This window comes from Perognathus longimembris, chromosome 7 (assembly GCF_023159225.1).
Source record: "Perognathus longimembris pacificus isolate PPM17 chromosome 7, ASM2315922v1, whole genome shotgun sequence".
Taxonomy (NCBI): Eukaryota; Metazoa; Chordata; class Mammalia; order Rodentia; family Heteromyidae; genus Perognathus; species Perognathus longimembris.
In genome coordinates, this window is record NC_063167.1 from 24,148,121 (window position 1) to 24,167,477 (window position 19,357).

Sequence of the window (19,357 nt, forward strand, 5' to 3'; positions counted from 1 at the left end):
GGTGGGGGACAAGAGGTATGATCTCATTTGCTGTTTTGTTTCACAGATGAGGACACTGAGCTCAGTCAAGCTCAGTCAGGCCCCAGTTGGAGAGAAGGAATAACACTGAACATCACCCATAGGGGTCTACTCACCACCCACGGCGCTGGACCCTGCAAGCCCCACCCCCTGAGGTCCCACTCCCTGTAATAGCTCTATGACTATGACATTCATTGGACAGTTCCTGGAAAGACAAGACTCAAGGACTGCAGAACCTGCAGGGTAAGGGCAGCTGGGGAGGCTGGGCATAAGGACAGCACAGAGCAGCACAGCTGCAGATCACAGCTGCTTCCATGAGCTAGGAGCCAACCCCTCTGTGGAGGGGGCTGTGCGGGTGTGGAGGGAAGTGGAGAGAAGTACTGCAGCTCCAGAGAAGGGTCCCTGACATTTGCCCAGACATAGTGACCCAACTATACTTCAAAGACAGCGCCTTGTGAAACTCGCTCCTCTTTTTTGATGGTTTTCATTCCCAGCATATTCACATTCCCTGATTGAGGGCTTGTGAGCACCCACCCAGCCAGCTCAGGGAGAACACTGTCATCTACATTCGCATCTCTAAATGTCAGTTCAGTGCGTCATTTCTAGGCACTGCTGCACACATAGCAGTCCTTCACTGCTGTCTCCTAAACACTGTTCCTCGGAAGCCTTCCCTGAACACATTCTGAGTTAGAGGCAGGACTGGACAACACAGTAAGACTTTATTTTAAAAAAAATTAAAGCTGGATGCCAGTGGATCACAGCTGTAATCCTAGCTATTCCAGAGTCTGAGGTCTGAGGATCAAGTTTGGAAGTCAGCCCAGGAAGAGAAATCTGCACATCCCCTTCCTGGCATTTAGCTGCCAACCTGTGCTGAAAGCTGTCCCTCACACGTGAGCCCTGCTCTTTTTCTCTCTGGCTCGGGGCTCTACGAGTTCCCTGGGTGGACCACCAGCCACTTCAATGCTGCATGAGCGAACGGACCCAATCTTGCCCCCAACCTGCTCTTCCTCCCCTGTGGGTCTCCATCTCAGCCAGTGCTGCCAGGGCCCAGCGGTGTGCTCTGGGTTACCCAGGCCATACATCAGGTCCCCTTGACACTCCCAGCTCTCAAGAAACTTCCAGTATTCCAAAGCGATTATCTGATTTAGCAAAGAAGTCCTGCATGTCACAGAGGAGGGAGCAGGTTTCTGATTGCATTTAGAGCTGGCGCTGAAAGAGATTTTGCTTTAATGAATTTAATTTGCACTAAGGTGAGAAACTGTTTAACAGCAGATTACACCTCAGATGTAAGGAGGAGGAATTTGTGACAGAGTGGTTGTGGTGTAACTCCATTTGTCAAATCAAGGCTGAACTGCAGCCCTACATCAAAAATGCATACATGATCTCGAGCAACTTTGTATGAATTTTTATAAAGCCCTGTTGTTTGAGTTATAGAAAACATTATAAAATGGGGAATGCATACAAGGAAAAAAATCTTGGCATAGTGATGAATGTAGGGATTTAAGCTACTTAGGAAGCTGGGATAGGAGGACTGCTTGAGCTCAAGAGTCAGAGGCAGTGCTGGGCAACACAGTAATATCTAAAAAAAAAAAAAAAAGTGGGTGCTGGTGGCTCATGCCTGCAACCCTAGTTACTCAGGTGGCTGAGACCTGAGGATCAAGGTTTGAAGCCAGCCCTGGCAGTTAAATCCGAGAGATTTATATCTCTAACTAGCAAAAATTGGAAGTGGAGGTGTGGTTCAAATGGTAAAGCACTAGCCTTGAATGAAAAAGCCAAGCAAGAGCATCAGGCCCTGAATTCAAACCCTAGTTCCAACACCACACACACACACACACACACACACACACACACATGCACGCATGCACACGCGCGCGTACGCGCACACACACACAATTACAGCTGGGAAATTGCATAGCATATGGAGAGGTCTTGGGTTCTATCCTCAGTACTGTAAAAATCAAATCAAATTTTAAAAAAGGTTTGCAAAAATACCGTAAGAGGTTCAATTGGATGTATGAAATTTATACTGAGTATTTTAATCTTATAAATAATGTGCTACATATGTGTCCTTTTTATCAGTAAAATCATAATAATTCATACCCTTATTATTTTGGAGAGCTGTTATCAAATATTACCAGTGCACCACCCAACATAGCAATGGGTTTGTATGGTCAGAGAATTTTGTAAAGTTTGAAACTATGTGCCTGTGCGTGTACGTGTGTGCGTGTGTATGTGTGTACGTGTGCGTGCGCGTGTGTGTTCTTTCCCTTTAAAAAGGCTGAGCAAATGGTATGTATAGATCCAGCCACAGGAAATCTGGAAGGGCAAAGGGGGAAGCGGGATGAGGCTTACTTGAGGGGAAGGGGGAAAGGCAGGGGTCAGCACGGGGTCCCGGGTGAGGAGGGCCACGGAGAACCTCCAGTGGGGAGAGGGGTGTTGAGGAGGCTGGTGGGTGTGCTTGGAAAGGAAGGAAGGGTAGGAGGGGGCGGCAGGTGCGAGGCTGAGGACTCCCGGACAGACTCACCTTCTCATAGTACCGGATCTCATACTCGGTGCCATTCACCCGGGAGGGTCCAGCGGGGACCGGCTCCCGCCACGACAGGGACACGCTCTGGGGCTCCACTCGCTCCCTGCGTATTTCATCCTCCTCCCAGGGCGCTGGAAGTTAAAGCAGAGTAGGGTTCGCCTCCTGCCTGGGGGCCTGGGAACTGGGCATCCGGAGCGTGGGACTGGGTGCAGGATGGGGTGGGGTGGGGGTGGTGGGCGAGGCCTGAAGACTAGGCGGGGCCTGGTGGGTGGGCGGGGCCAGGGAGGTCCAGGGGCGGGGCTGAACCAAGGCAGAGTTTGTGAGACCAGAAGCTGTGGACACCTCTCTCCTCTTCACCACCACCTTTCAGAGGGCAAGCTAGAAGTTTCCTGCTGCCTGCTACTCTACATTCCAGCATCTCTGCTGGTGATGGTTCTAATCCCCCAGGCCCTTTTCTGCAGTTTCTATGGCTTAGAGATGTAAGAGGACATTTAGAAGCATGGAAACCAGTTACATAGTTGTTCTCATAGTCTGGTCACAGAATAATAAACACATGGAACAAACTAGAAATGGAGGGAAATTTCCCCAATGAGATAAAAGGCATACGTGGAAAGCCATCAGTGAAGGTCATACTCAATGGTGAAAGACCAGAACCTTTCCATCCTGATCAGGTCGAGGCTGCCCGCCCTAACCATGTCTATGCAATACAAGACTTGAAGTTCTAGCCAGGGCAACTAGGCAAGGAAAAGAAATAACGGTGTCCGAATTGGAATATAGAATTCCCAGATGGCACAATGTAGAAAAGCCCGAAGAGTCCACAATATACTTTCAAAACTGATAAATGCAGCAAAGTTGGAAGATACAAAAATCAATGTTTAAAAGATAAATTGCATGTTTATAGACTAACAATAAACAGTTCAAAAGAGAAACTAAGCTAGGAGTGTAGCTCAGCAGTGTGCTTGTCCAGCATACACGAAACCTTGAGTTTGATTCCCAGCACCACCACCCCCCCCCACACAACACAGGTAAACATCACTTATAACAGCTGGTAGAACCTGGAAGTGGAGACCTTGAGCTGGAAGTGAAACTATGGTTCAAGTGGTAGAGTGCCAGCCTTGAGTGAAAACGCTAAAGGACAGCACCTGGGCCCTGAGTTCAAGCTTAAGATGGCACAGACAGACAGACAGATAAATTTAATTAAATAAATAAAAGTTTGAGGACAGCACGGGCTACATAGTGATATCCTGTCTGTGAAGGACTTGTTTTTAAAGGACTAGAACATTAGAACATTGGCCTAACACATATGTAGCCCTGGAACAGGCAGAGTATGATGATCCAGCATGCTGGCCTGCCTACACATCCCAAAGCTCCTGGACCTCAGGGGTTGGGGGAAGTCAACATCACATAGCAGTGGAGCAGGAAGTGGGGACAAAGCCTTGGGGCTCCCCCTTTGACAATGGCTAGAACGTGGCTTCCTGCCTTGAACAGTATCAGCCTAGCAGCCATTATCTCCAGACTTCTCCAAACTCAACACAGAGAGCGTGGAAATTCCACAGCAGCATCACAATGCAGGAAGACGCCAGATTGCCACAGTGTGTGTGTGGGGGGGGGGGGGTGGCAGGGTATGGAGTGGAGTATTTTTACCTAAGATGAAGCCTGTGGGACTGGATTGGAAGGTGTAATTGTGGTGAACCCGAGCCTTTGCTGCCCGCAGAGTGGCATTGCTTCCCATTCTAAAAATAACTTGAGAATACTTTCTTCCTCTCTCACTGCCTGACCTTGTACAGAGAGAGAGAGAGAGAGAGAGAGAGAGAGAGAGAGAGAGAGAGAGAGAGAGTCTTTGTCACCTGGACAATTGCCAACCCCCACGAGCACCTCTTGGGAGGAATTCGTCAGAAAGATCTGGCACAAATACAGGAGGAGTGATGAGGCCTCCTAGGAGGTGGCCCTGTCCTTTGTAGATGCACATAGAGGCTGAGACAGGAAAAGGCCAGTTTTTGAATGGTGATTCAGTGACTCAGAGAGCTGGGGTGGGGGCACAAAAATAGAGGGACAGAGAGTAAACAAATGCAGGAGTTGTATTCTATAGAAACTATGTTAAAAATGAACTATAGCCAGTCACTGGTGGTTCACATCTGTAACTCTAGCAACTCGGGAGGCTGAGATCAAAGCTAGCCTAGACAGGAAAGTCTGTAAGACTCTTTTTTTTTTTTTTTTTTGGCCAGTCCTGGGTCTTGGACTCTGTCCCTTGGACACTGTCCCTGGCTTCTTTTTGCTCAAGGCTAGCACTCTACCACTTGGGCCACAGCGCCACTTCTGGCCATTTTCTGTATATGTGGTGCCAAGGAATTGAACCCTGGGTTTCATGTATACAAGGCAAGCTCTCTTGCCACTAGGCCATATTCCCAGCCCCTCTGTAAGACTCTTACCTCCAATTAACTCTCAGAAAACTGGAAGTGCAGCTGTAGCTCAAAGTGGTAGAGCACTAGTCTTGAGCAAAATGAGCTCAGGGACAGAGCCCAAGCTTTGAGTTCAAGCCCCAGGATGGGCAAAACAAAACAAAACAAAACTATACAACTTGTGGGTAGGAATGGGAGGAAAAAACTGGGAGAAAACAAAGGAAGGGTGACACTGCCCAAAAATAAATGTACTCATTGCCTAACTTTTGAAACATCTCCCTTATAATATCATTTTTTTAAATCCTAAGAATGGGAAATAAAGCTGGGTGCTGGTGGTTTATGCCTATAATCCTAGCTACTCAGGAGTCTGTGACCTGAGGATGAAAACCAGCCTGGGCAGACAAATCTAGGGACTATTATCTCTACTTAACTAGCAGCAGGTAGAAGTGGAAGTGTGGCTCAGGTGACAGAGTGGCAGCCTTGAGTGGAAAAAGTTAAGCATGAGCATGAGGCCCCAAGTTCAAGCCCCACTACCAGCCCACCATATCGTCATCACCATCATCACCAGAGAATGGAAAAGAAATGCTGATAATTAAATTAAAATTGGAGTCCAGGCCCCAAGTCCAGCTGTAGGCTTGTGATAAAATTCAACTGGTGCCAAGGTGATGCCAAAAGTTCAGTAGCCACCGAGGAAAATGTATCCTCCGCCAGACAGTCCCCTGTCCCTGCTGAGAGCCGTTAGCGATTCAGGGTCCACCTTCTTCCCACATGTCCCGGAGATTCTGCCTGTTCTTTTTTTAAAATTTATGTACAGATTTCTTTTTTTAAAAATTTATTGTCGGGCTGGGGATATGGCCTAGTGGCAAGAGTGCTTGCCTCGTATACATGAGGCCCTTGGTTCGATTCCCCAGCACCACATATACAGAAAATGGCCAGAAGTGGCGCTGTGGCTCAAGTGGCAGAGTGCTAGCCTTGAGCAAAAAGAAGCCAGGGACAGTGCTCAGGCCCTGAGTCCAAGGCCCAGGACTGGCCAAAAAAAAAAAAAAAAAAAAAAAATTTATTGTCAAAGAGATGTACAGAGGGGGTTACAGTTGATTCTGCCTGTTCTAAGACATCTGGTTTAGAGTTGGGCTGGTGAGCCAGTTCCAGCCAGCCAAAGAACTCAGCTAAGGGGAAAAGGAATTCTGAGAAAGGTCTCTTGCTTTTAAAAAGCCTACAAGGAACAAGTCATTCTTTTTAAGCCTCTGGATGGTTCGGCTGTGATGTCCAGAGTTGCCATTGCCAACTTGTCATCAGAAGGAGGCAGCCTAGGTGTAAAGGGTGGGGGAGTGGGAAGACCTAAAGAAAGAGCCTGTGTCCTAGAGGACACTGCTGACCTGCTGAACTGGCCAAGCTCTAAATTCATTGTTATCTGTAAGCAAAAGCCTCACAACCCACACAAAGAGTAAGTCATGCTCATCATCATTATAATCAGCATTGATTAATTACTGGCATGTGTCACCAGCTATCTCCTGCTCAAGGGGATAAATGAATGGAAAATATCAATAAATTGGGCAGAAAACAAATGTCAGAATAAGCAAACACAGACATTATTCTGAAGACTCAGTCTTCAGAGATAGGAGTCTATCTTGACAGGTGACTTACTGTGATGGGGAGATGCAAGGAGACTGACTGTCTGGCATCGTCAACAAGAAAAATAACACAGCCTCTGCCAAGTAGGTGGAGACGGCCATGAGGAGAAAGCAGATAGAGGGTGGAAAGAAGCAGGAGGAAACAAGGCAAGAAAGCCTCATGGGAAATGAAAAGCATATTAGCAAAATCAAAAAATTTAAAAGAAAATCTAACCAAGCGTGGTGGTGCATGCCTGTAATCTGAGCTCTCAAGAGGCTAAGGCAAGAGAATTGCAATTTTGAGGCCAACCTGGGGTATATATCAAGAACTTGTGTCATAAAACAAGAAACAAACTACCACCCCCACCCCCACCCCCAAAAAACAACCCAGCCCAGCTGGGAGCGGGTGGCTCATGCCTGTAATCCTAGCTACTCAGGAGACTGAGATCTGAGGATCACTGTTCAAAGCCAGCCTGGGAAGAAAAATGCCCATGAGACTCTTATCTCCAATTTCACTCAAAAAACAGAAGTGGCACTGTGGCTCAAATGGTAGAGTGCTGAGTTCAAACCCCACAACCAACAACAACAACAACAAAACAGCCCAGCTGGATGCCAGGGGGCTCACACCTGTAGTCCTAACCCGTCAGGAGGCTGAGATCTGGGGATCATGGTTTGAAGCCAGACTGTGCAGGAAGGTCCATGAGACTCTTATACCCAGTTACACACCAAAAAGTCAGAAGTGGAGCTGTGCCTCAAGAGGTAGAGTGCTAGTTTTGAGCAAAAAAGTCCAAGCCCTGAGTTTGAGCCCTGGGACTAGCACAACAAAAAAGCAAAACAAACAAATAAGAAAGGGAGGAAGGGGGGGCTGGGGATATGGCCTAGTGGGAAAAGAAAGAAAGAAAAAAGAAAGAGAGGAAGGGAGGGAGGGAGGGAGGGAGGGAGGGAGGGAGGGAGGGAGGGAGGGAGGGAGGGAGGGAGGGAGGAAGAAAGAAAAGAAAAAAAATCCATTACAGTGTATGAGTACATGTGTGTATGTGTCACTACTGGGCTTGAACTTAGAGTCTTTGCTCTCATTCAGATTTCTTGCTCACAGCTGGCTCTCTACCACATATGTCACATCTCCAGTCTAGCATTTTGATAGTTATTCAATGTGATACTAGAATTTCTAGCCAGAGTAGTAAGGCAGGAAAAAGAAATAAAAGGGATTCAGAGGGCTGGGAATATGGCCTATGGTAAAGTGCTCACCTCGTATACATGAAGCCCTGGGTTCGATTCCTCAGCACCACATATACAGAAAATGGCCAGAAGTGGCGCTGTGGCTCAAGTGGCAGAGTGCTAGCCTTGAGCAAAAACGAAGCCAGGGACAGTGCTCAGGCCCTGAGTTCACCGCCTAGGACTGGCAAAAAAAAAAAAAAAAAAAAAAAATCCTACAAATGCCACCAAAAATGTCCGGAACTGATAAATATCTTCAGAAACAGCACTTAAAAAATCAGTAGTGTTAATATATAACAATAATAAAAGAAAAAGAAAACAGGAAAACAGTTCACAATAGCTTCCAAAAGCAATACAATAGAAATTAACCAAGGAAGTGAAAGATCTCCACAATGAGAAAGATAAAACCTGAACAAAGAAATCAAAGAAGACAGAAAGACACACACACCCATGCTTATGGACTGGCATGTACAGATTCAGTGCAATACCTTCCAAAGTCCCAATGTCATTCTTCACAGATGTAGAAAATTTAATCCAAAAATTTGTATGAAAACATAAAAGACCCAAAATAACAAAAGCAATCCCGAGTCACAATACCAAACTTCAAATTATACTATGGAGCCATAGTAACAAAAACAGCTTGGTACCGGTCACAAAAACTGACACAAAGACCAATGGAGCACTAGAGAAAACCCAGGAATAAAACCACACAGCTACAGCCATCTGATTTTTAACAAAGGAACCAAAACAAATATTAGAGGGGGGAAAAAAAAAACCCTTTTCAACAAATGGTACTAGCAAAATAGGTTGTCTGCCTGCAGGAGACTGACACTTGACCGCTATCTCTCAGCCTGTTCAAATAGATCAAAGAACTGAAAGTATGCCCTGAAACTTTCAATCGACTACAGGAAAACATAGGGGAAGCTCTGGAGGTAACAGACATAGATAATTATCTTCTGAATAGGACTCCAATAGCACAGAAAATAATAACAAGAACTGATGAATGGGACTACATCAAGTTAGAACTTTCTGCATAAAAAAAGAAACAATCCTCAGAACCAAGAGACAACTCACAGAAGAAAATCTTTGCCAGTAATCCAACAGATTAAAGATTAAAATCCAGAATATATAAAGAGCTTTAAAAGCTCTTTAAAAAGAGGATCAAGGCTCAAAGCCAGCCCAGTCAGGAAAGTCTCTGAGACGGTTAACTTCAATTATCCGCCAAACAAGCCGGAAGTGGAGCTGTGGGCTCAACTGGTAGAATACTAGCCTCAAGCTGAGAAAGCTTAGGGACAGTGCCCAGGCCACAGTTCAAACCCAGAACTGGAAAAAAAAAAAGTAACTAGAAAAAGAAAAAAAATCTAATTTATAAATAGAGTAAGCAAAGGGGCTGGAAGTTGGGATGGATAGGAGGAGAATGATGGAAGGGGTAACACTGACCAAGATATATAAACTCATAAACTGATACATTGAACTGAAATCCCTTTGTACAACTGCTTACAGATCATAAAACTTAAAAAAAAAATTAAGCCTGGTACTGGTGACTCATGCCTATAATCCTAGCTATGCAGGCGGCTGAGATCTGAGGATGGAGGTTCAAGGCCACCCAAAGCAAGAAATTCATGAGACTCTTACCTCCAACTAATTAATCATGAAAAACCAGAAGTAGAACTGTGGCTCAAGTGGTAGAGGGCTAGCCTTGAACACAAAAGCTCAAGGACAATGCCCAGGCCCTGAGTTCAAGCCCCAGTACCAGAAAAAAAATATTATTGTTATTACTATTAAATATTTAGTTAGTAAGTTAGTTTAAAAATTAGCACCAGTAGCTCATACTGGTAATTCTAGCTCTTCAGGAGGATGAGATCTGAAAGTCACAGTTTAAAACCAGACCAGATACTTCTTAGAAGAAGAAATACAAATGGCTAAGAAATGTTTGATATCCTTAGTTATAGAGGAAATGCAAATCAAAGCTACAATTTTTTTTTTTTTTGGCCAGTCCTGGGCCTTGGACTCAGGGTCTGAGCACTGTCCCTGGCTTCCTTTTGCTCAAGGCTAGCACTCTGCCACTTGAGCCACAGCGCCACTTCTGGCCTTTTTCTGTATATGTGGTGCTGGGGAATCGAACCCAGGGCCTCATGTATACGAGGCAAGCTCTCTTGCCACTAGGCCATATCCCCAGCCCCCAAAGCTACAATTTTTTTTGTCAGTTTTGGGCCTTGAATTCAGGGCCTGGGTGCTGTCCCCAAGAGGAGTTCTTTTTGCTCAAGGCTAGTACTCTACCACTTACAGCCACTGCTCTACTTCCCATTTTCTGCTGGTTAATTGGAGATGAAAGTCTCAGAGACTTTTTTGCTCCAGCTGGCTTTGAATCACTTTCCTCAGATCTCAAGTCTCCTGAGTAGCTAGGATTACAGGTGTGAGCTAGCAGCACCCCGCAAAAGTTACACTTATATTGCATCTCACCCCCATCAGAATGGTAGTCATTAAGGAAACAAACAACAAATGCTGGTAAGGTTGTGGGGAAAGAAACTCTCATCCATTACTGGTGAGAATGTAAACCATTGCAACCACTATGGAAATCAGTATAGAGGTTCCTCTAAGACTGAAAATAGGCCTGACTTACCAGCCCACCATAGCATACTATTGGACATATAGCCAAAGGAGTGTACATCAATATACAACTAAGGTATTTGTTTATCCATGTTTATTGTAGTGCTAATCACACTGGAATCAGCCAAGGCACTCAATAACAAATGAACAGATAAAAAAGATATGGTACACTTAGACCAAAGAATACTACTCTGCCATAAAATGAAATCATGTCACTTGCAAGAAGACAGATAAAATCGGAGACCATGTTGAGTGAGATAAGCCAAGCTCGAAAAACCACATATATTTTTCACCCATGTATGGAAATTAGACTGGAACCACATACATAGTCCCTGATTCTAACTGTGAGAGTGTTTAGGGTGACGATAGAGAGCAGAGAAGGACAAAAAGAAAGATGGAGAGTGAATAACTTCAAAATACATTGCTTTTTAAAAAAATATTTATTTATTTGTTTATTATGGGGCTTGCACTCTGGGCCTAGAGGCTGTCCCTGAGCTCTTCAGCTCAAGGCTAGCTCTACCACTTAAACTACAGCGCCACTCTCAGTTTCCTGGTGATTCATTAGAGATAAGAGTCTCACAACCTTTCCTGTCTGGGCTGGCTTTGAACTGAACTGAGATCGTCAGATCTCAGCCTCCTGTGTAGCTAGGATATAGGCATGAGCCACTGGCACCTGGCTTTTTTTTTTTTTTTTTTTTTTGGAGATGGCGTCTAGTGAACTTTTCTGCCCAGGCTAGCCTTGAACCCCAATCCTCCAGATCTCAGGCTCCTAGGTAACTAGGATTATAAATGTATGAATGTGAGCCTCTGGTACCCAGCTGGATTGTTTATTTATTTATTCCTTTCTCTATCCTGAGGGTTTTTCTTTTTCTTTCTACCTTGAGTTTTTAGTTGCTATTTATTTATTTATCAGTACTGGGGATCAAACCCAGGATCTCATGCATAATAGCCAAGCAGTTTTGCCTCTGAGCTACATCCCTAGCCCTTGAATTTTTAAAAAGTAAATACAATAGCAAATGTTAAATCACAGGGGAGAGAATAAAAAGCAGAATTGCTGTGGTAGAAAGCCAAGCAGGTTGGAAAAATCACTCTCAAAAGGCAAAGAGACAGGAAGGGATTAAGGGCTAAAAATGATAAAGAGATGGACAAGATTGAAGAATCAGAACATGAATGTACAAGCTAAGGCTTAGAAGATAGTCTTAGGAGATACACAGGAGCTATCAGAAGTTCTAGTCCAAGCAATAACTGAAGACAACTTTTCTAGGAGTTAAAAAAATACATGTGCAGATCATAATGTTTACTCAGCTCCAAACAAACTCAAATGAAAAGATTGGTTAAATTTTAATTCTCATCAGTAGGTTAATGTATTATTCAGATAGGCAGTGTATATATATATATATATGTATGTATATGTATATATATGTATAAACACACACATATGTTACTCATGTTACTGACACAAGAACTTCACACAAGAAGAAGAACTGACACAAGGCTTCAGACTTCTCTTCTGCCAATGCTACTACTGTATGAAGTGAGCTCATGAAGCAATCATACCCGTCAGACCGGAAGAGCTTCAGAAGCCTTCCCATCACTGCTCTTCCTTCCAAAGGGCACTTAAGGGATCGTTTGAAAGACTGTCCTCCCCCCACCCCTCCACCAACCTTAGCATGGAGACAAATCAAAAGTAAATGTCAAGAAGAGATGGAGGTGACCTGTCTTCATTCACTCATTCCCCTCAATCCCAGGCTGGGCTCTGCCTGGCCGGTCCATGCAGCCCCAGTCTGACCTTGTGCGCGCTTGCGCGTCGCCGTGCCCTCCTGGAGGGTCGGGAAAGAGCGATGAGGGAGGACTGCAGAGGCAGGGGACACGGCAGACCGAGGAGAGAGTGCTATGAGCTTTTAGCCAAAATAGTTGAGAAGGAAAGGAAAAAGATTCCCATCTCTCTTCCCCCTCCTTGGGAAATGAGAGGCGCAGCCCACTGTAGAGTTGAGGTGGGGGGACACAGGCTGCCCTGTATCTGGTGGCGGGGGACCCCCCCCACCCCCCGAGCCCGCAGTCCCCGCCCCTAGGGCCTCCCATCCTCTCTGGCCCTCTGCCAGGGGTCGCGGGCATCCTCAGTTTCTGGGTTGGGGCTTTGGGGAGGGGGCGGGGGCGGGGACTCCTGGAGAGGGACGGTAGCTGCGTGCGCGCCCTGGGCCTGTGGTTGCGTTGGGGTACGGGCGGAGGACGCCCGGGCGCGGGGTGCGGGGAGCGCGGCGGGAGGAGCGGGCGGGCGGGCAGGCGCGGCGCGGCCTTACCCCCGGGCCCGGTGGAGACGGTGACCTGCGCGTAGGTGGCTCCCGCGGCGGCCGCGGGGCCCGAGACGCCGTTGAGCGCGGTGACGCGCACGGTGTAGCGCGCTCCGGGCCGCAGGTGCAGCAGCGTGGCGGCGCGCTCCTGCAGCCCGGCCTGGCGCGGCACGAAGGCCACGCGCGGCCCGCACGGCTCGCAGGCGCTGGCCGGGCCCTCGCGGCCGCAGTGCAGGCACAGCAGCGAGTAGGTGACGTCCGAGCGGCCGCCCGAGTCGGCCGGCGGCAGCCAGCGCAGCCGCAGCGCCAGCGGCGAGCGGCTCAGGCTGTACTGCAGGTCCCGCGGCGCCGACGGGGGCCCTGGGCGGCACGGGACGGCGCTCAGTCGGGGGTGGGGTGAGGGGGGGAGAGGGCAGGGGCCGACGGGGAGGGAGGGAAGAGGGAGGGACCGGCGGAGCGGCGGGGGATCCGCTCCTCCACCCCAGGGCGGAGGACGTGGGGGCCCAGAAGGGAGCGGGGATGGAGACGTGGGGGGGGGGGGCCCACGAGGATGGGGATGTGAGGACTGAGAACTGACCAGTGTCTTCCCCCGCCCCCCAGGCCTAGGAGGGGGGCGGGGGGAGGCGGGGATGAGAGGAGGGCCAGCCTCCGGGAGTCCCCACCTCATCCCTGGGCATCCGGACTCTCTCTGGTCCCGGATCTTCCAATTCCAGGCTTGGTCCCCAGCCCCACCCCAGGCTCGCCAGTTAGCGTCCCCGGGTCCTCACCCCCACCCTCCGGCCGCGCACTGAGGACACTCACGGGTGCAGGAGGCCGTGGGCGGGTCGGTGGGCGAGCGCGCGTAGCTGTCCTGGCACACGCAGAAGGTGGAGGCATTTTCCAGGGCGCGGCTGTGCTCCGGGCAGGGTGAGCAGAGAGGCCTCCGTGGGGACACCTTGTAAAACCCTGGGGGGCAGGCTGCAAGGCGGGGGCCAGTGAGGGGGGGGGTCCTGCACAGCTTCTCTCTTCCCCCTTCCTGCCTGACCCCCCCCCCCCATTAGGCTGGGGTTCATCTTATCCAGCTGTGATAAGGAAACTGGGGGACTCTTCGCCTCCAATGTGACTGGCGCGGGGCAGCTCCTGAGCAACCCAGGATTCTTGGCAAACATTTAGTGGGGGAGGGGGGAACCTTGTCATATTTCACTTCTATTAATCTACTGATCCTAGCGCCAGGCCAGGAGGTATGACTTTATCCTCCTTTAAAATAAATAAATAAAAATGAGGAAACTGCGAAGCATCAGTGGCTCACACCTATAATTCTAGCTACTCAGGCTGAGATCTGAGGATAGAGGATCAAAGCCAGCCTGGGCAGGAAAGTCTGTGTGATTCTTATCTCCAATTAACCAACAAAAGGCCAAAATTGGAGCTGTAGTTCAAGTGGTAGAACATTAATTAGCCTTGAGCACAAAAGCTCAGGAACCTCGGAGACCATAAGAGGCTGCGCTAAGGTTCCCTGACAGAAAATGAGCCAAACTAGGCTGTCCTGATTCTAGAGAGATAACAGAAGTGGGGCTGGGCCCCAGTTACCCAGGGCTAGACACATTCTACTTCACACACACACTGTTGTCAAACGTCATCCTACCACCTCTGGAGCTAGAGTGTCATCAATTCCCAACTCATACCCTAGACTCCAGTTTGGAAGTGGAGTTGGGAAGATGATAAGGGTAGAGAGAAGAGAAGATCCCACAAAGTTACCTGGACCCTGAGCTAACCTCTTCTAATGTTGATACCTGCAGGGTAACTTTTCCTTCTCTCTCCTCCCCACCTCACCAAGAGCATGGTACTTAAGAGCACAGGCTCTTATGTCTGAACACCTGGGTTTGTAGCTGAGTTGCACTATTTGTTTGCCGTGTAGCCTTGTGTATTATTATTTGACCTCCCTGAGCTTTGTGTAGAATACCCACTTTAAAGTTGCTGGAGAATTAACTGAGAGAAAGGATGTAACCTGATAGACCAGCATAGACGACTTTTGCATAGCAATGGCTGTGATTAGTGTTCCTCCTCACAGGCCTGAGAAGGAAACTAGTAGACATTGTCCTCTAATTTTTTTTTCAGTCTCAGCAACTGGGCCAGGGAGGGGAGTAGTGGTTCCTGGCTCCTCCTTTCTAGCTCATGTGGTCTTGAACTGGTTCCCTAGCCCTTCCCTCTAGTCTGGCTTTCCAGGTCCAAGAAGACAATTCAATAGTTGGTGAGCAAAGTGGTCCTTGGGAACATCTGGGGTGGGGATGCTGAATTACTCCATTGTGTGGAAGGCTTAGACTTAGACCAGAGTCCTGACCAGCACAATTTGGGGGAGGCTTAGCCCAAGGTCCAGCCATTGCAGTGAGCTGCTGGGACTCAGAAGACCTGGGTTATCATATTAGCCAGGCCACTCATGCCTCTCTGGCCTCAGAAAACTATCAGGCAAATGGGAATGCTGATCGTTGCTTGCCCTCGGAACCCAGGTTTTAGGGGGAGAGTATGTGAATGTCTGCCCTCTTGGCTGCTCTATGTGTGCTTTCATCAGAGGCAGCTTCTTCTCTGAGAAGCCCTTCCACAAGCTCTCTGCTCATGGAAGGGCAGACTCAGGAATCCCTGCAGCCAGCGTGCCCCTCTCTTCCTCAAGGTCAGAATCAGGATTTCAGAGGTCATCTGCTTCAACTCCTACTGGCTTGGTCCTCTGGCAGCTTTCCCAGCAGGAGCCACTGGTCTTTGCCCAGATAGCTCTTAGTGTGCAGGCAATTAGAAAGTGCTTCTTAGGAAGAGGCCTGATTACCCCTCACTCTCTGTATGCAATCCTGGCCAGGCTGGCCCATCATGAGGTAGGAGTATGCTCTGCAGAGCCTCAGAATGTAGATCTACTGGGGTCCCTGGATTCCAGGCATGACCCAGGAGTTTGAAAGTACAGGCTGTGTGTTCCGATTGTTCCCCTAAAAGGAAACCCCAGTTCTTCACTCATTTCTCTAGTAGCTAGGGCAGGGGAAAAAGTCAAGGTTACTAAAGACAGAAAAGAAAAAAAAAAAAAAGACTGCTCTATCCCATCGCGCCTCCACAGCCCTCTACCTCTTCAGAAGGGCATGTGTGCGCTGCAAGTATTTGCAAGGCCTATGCTTGCTAAATACAAATGTAACCTGTTCCCTTTGGACACTTTTCTAAAAGCCTCCAAAAGCTCCACTTTCCAGCCACTTTACTCATGTTAGCCTGAGCTCTTCTTTTCCCACCTCTGGGTCTTATGTCTCATATTTCTTTTCCTCTGGTGATCTACTTCTATACTTCTCCAAACCCTAGTTCAAATAGGAAGCATCTGCTGGCAACTTCCACAGCTGCCCAAGGGTGGAGGTGTGCTGTGTGTGTGCCTGTGTGTGTGCCTGTGTGTGTGTGTGCGTGTGTTCCCAGAGTATACACCCAAACCTCCTCCTGATCCATTCAGAATTGTATCATCTGCTGTGACCCAGGTGCTGTGTTAGGCTATAAGGATACTGCATCATGAGCAAAGCAGACAAAGCTCTGACTGTCCTGGGCACAGCTGCTCTTAGTTGGCAATCCCTTCAGCATTTGGCCATCAAGTCCCACCAACAGAGCCCATCTCCCTCCTCCCGCATTCCAGTCCTAGAGGAAGGTACTAGTCACCTCCGGTTGTAGGCCACATCCCCACATCTCCAGTCTGGAGTCTCTTTCTAGCCGCCATCATGTCTGCACTTTATCAGTCATTCCCCACATACCGGTTCTCACACTCTTCCTCTGCTGCCTCTTTCCTCCCTCCTTCCCTCCCTTCCTCCCTTCCTTCTTTTTCTTTTCCTCTTTTTTTTTCTTGGAAGAACTGGTGACTGAACACAAGGCCTCACACTTGCTAGGCAGACACTACCATTTCAGTCGCACTGCCTCTGCTGCCTCTTCTCAGCCATGGAACCAGGGAGCAGGAGACATGCTCCATCTCTGTGCCGCCAGGAGGGCACTGACTCTAGAGTGTTTTTAAATAATTATAGAACGGACTTAAAGTTGGCCTGCTTCTTTATTGGCAACATGCATCAGCAATTCTAATCCACATCAGTGAAGAAAATAATCCTTCTAGAGTGGAATGCTGCTCCACACACACTCCACTCGCTCTCTCCCTTCAGCATACAAGCAAGTCTTTCCTTTATATGGTAAAAGTCCTCTCTGCATCCAAACAGAAATCCTCCCGACTCAGTGTTCTCCTGAAGATGCCATCTTGTCCCCTCCCCCTTCCCATCCAGGCTGTGAGGTTCTCTGACTCCATCCCTTCGGTGGCCCGGTGGCCCGCATCCCTCAGCCCAGTGCTACTCAGACAGGAGCAGCTGAAATGGCTCTTGTGGAGGCCACCACATGGACATCATCTAATCCGGCCACACTGTAGGCTGCTCCTTCCCAGATGTCTCCACCCCCCCTGGGCTGCCATGATGTCACCTTCTCCTCCCTGTCCTCCAGCTCCTCACCACTCTCTCTCTCTTTTCTGCTTTTGATTTGTTTGGCAGTATTGGGGGATTGACCCAGGTCCTTAAGCAAGTGTCCTACTGCTGAGCCACATTCCCCAGTCTCCCATCAGTCTCATTTTTCTACTCCTTAAATGTTGTTTTTCTGAGACTCTTCATATTTAGTCCTCTTGCTTCTTACCCCATTTTTCCCCTGGCTTGTTACACATACAGAGCTTCAAGCAGTAGCTGCCCTGCTGGACTCCAGCTAACTACCTCCTCTCTAAGGCACCTGTCCAACTGCACTCTGTGCTGCACACCAAGCAGATGATCCCTCTGGGCACTCAGTCCACAGCAGGACGCAGGACCCGGGGGCTCCTTTGCTTCCTGTGTCACATGGCCACTAAGTGAGGCTGTCTCCCAAACACATTCACTCTTCATGATCTCTACCTCATTCAGAGCTTTCTCTCTTCTGGGCTACTGAATTATCTTCCCCATTTCCCCCAGTGTGTTCCTCTCCCATCCTTTCCATGCTGCTGACACTTGGGTGATCTTTTGAGGATCTAAATCAGGACATATTGGATTGCTCTTCACTGATTTAAAAAAAAAAAACACTACATTTAAGCTAGATACCAGTGGCTCACATCCTAGCTACTTACGAGGCTGAAATCTGAGGATCATGGCTTGAAGCCAGATGAGGTGTGGCTCAAGTGGCAGATCACCAGCCTTGAACAAAAAATCCTGCCCTGGAGTGTGCATGTGCGTGCGTGTGTGCGTGCGTGCATGTGCGTGCATGCTTGCACGCATGCCCACACCCCTTTCCAGCCTTATCACTCCTCATATCCCACATGCCCTTTGCCCTAAACATATGATTTTGTCTATAGCACCACACATGCTGTGGTTCTTCCTTCCTACAGCCATGCAGCCAGTTCCAGAGTTCAGAATACTCTCCGCTACCTGGAGGAGATGCCTTCTCACTGTCTCCAGAAAACTCTCTCTATCCCATCCTTCCCCATGCTTGCTCAGTGCTCTGTTGGCATGCATCACCTCCTGTGCTAACTGCTTGCCTATGCAATGCATTTCCACTGAGCACCTACCATGCTCTGAGCCCCACAGTGTACACTGCAGTTGATGAGACTCAGACCCAATAGTTGGGCTCAAGAAGCACTAGGCCCATGGTTGAGGTACACAGAAGTGGATCCCTGCATACTGTAGGGTAAATGCAATATTAGAGTTTTCAAGGAGTGCTGGAGAGTACAGACCTAGATACTAACCATGGCTGGGTTGTTCAGAGACCAGAAAGTTCTGAACACTAGATGACTTACAAAACCTCAATTCCCCCCAGAGATTAGATGGTGGCATTCATCTATACACACATAGTAAGACCTGAATAAATGCAGCTGGTAGTGTCCTCAGTTCACATTAAATGGGTGATTGAGCGAAGGAATGACACAGTCTGTGTGCCCCTCTACATACATAAATCTTAGCTACTCAGGAGGCTGAGATCTGAGGATCAAAGCCAGCCCAAGAAGAAAAGTCTGTATGAGACTCTTATATCCAATTAATCACAGAAAAGTGGAAGGGGAGCTGTGGCTCAAAGTGGTAGAGCGCTAACTTTGAGCGAACAGTACCCAGGCCCTGAGTTCAAGCCCCACAACCAACAGGGGAAAAAAGAAATAAATCTTTGCTATTCTCCATCTACATATGAGCTTTGCGAAAGCTGGGTCTATGTCTGATTCATTTCTGATGCTCTGGCATCCAGAAAAGGACTTGGTTCAGAAAATGGATCCTTGAATTTTTTTTTTTTACACATTAAATGTACACGTTCCTAACCCCATCCTTATCCTCCATTTCCTAATGCCTCCCACAAACCTCAGGACCTGGCAAACACCTCATCATGTGGTATCTCCTCTGGGGTACCTGGTGACTCTAGTTCAGAGTGGGATCTCAGTAGTCAAATCTACTGCAATCTCCTCTTGCTCTCTCTCTCTCTTTTTTTTTTTTTTTTTTTTTTTTTTTTTGCCAGTCCTGGGGCTTGGACTCAGGGCCTGAGCACTGTCCTTGGCTTCTTTTTGCTCAAGGCTAGCACTCTGCCACTTGAGCCACAGCGCCACTTCTGGCCATTTTCTGTATATGTGGTGCTGGGGAATCGAACCCAGGGCCTCATGTATATGAGGCAGGCACTCTTGCCACTAGGCCATATCCCCAGCCCTCCTCTTGCTCTCTCTTGATCGCTGGAGTG

The 19,357-nt window shown here is 48.2% G+C and overlaps 1 protein-coding gene across 1 annotated transcript in view; it reads right to left on the reverse strand.

Annotated features, from left to right (window-relative positions):
* Window positions 1-19,357, reverse strand: part of Epha10 (EPH receptor A10) — a 38,211-nt gene that overhangs the window by 13,989 nt on the left and 4,865 nt on the right. Inside the window, exons 4-6 of the mRNA XM_048350926.1 lie at window positions 13,469-13,624; window positions 12,677-13,027; window positions 2,543-2,676 (exon numbers count right to left, since the gene is read on the reverse strand). Of these exons, the coding sequence (XP_048206883.1) occupies window positions 2,543-2,676; window positions 12,677-13,027; window positions 13,469-13,624 (641 nt within the window). The remainder of the gene's footprint in view (window positions 1-2,542; window positions 2,677-12,676; window positions 13,028-13,468; window positions 13,625-19,357) is intronic.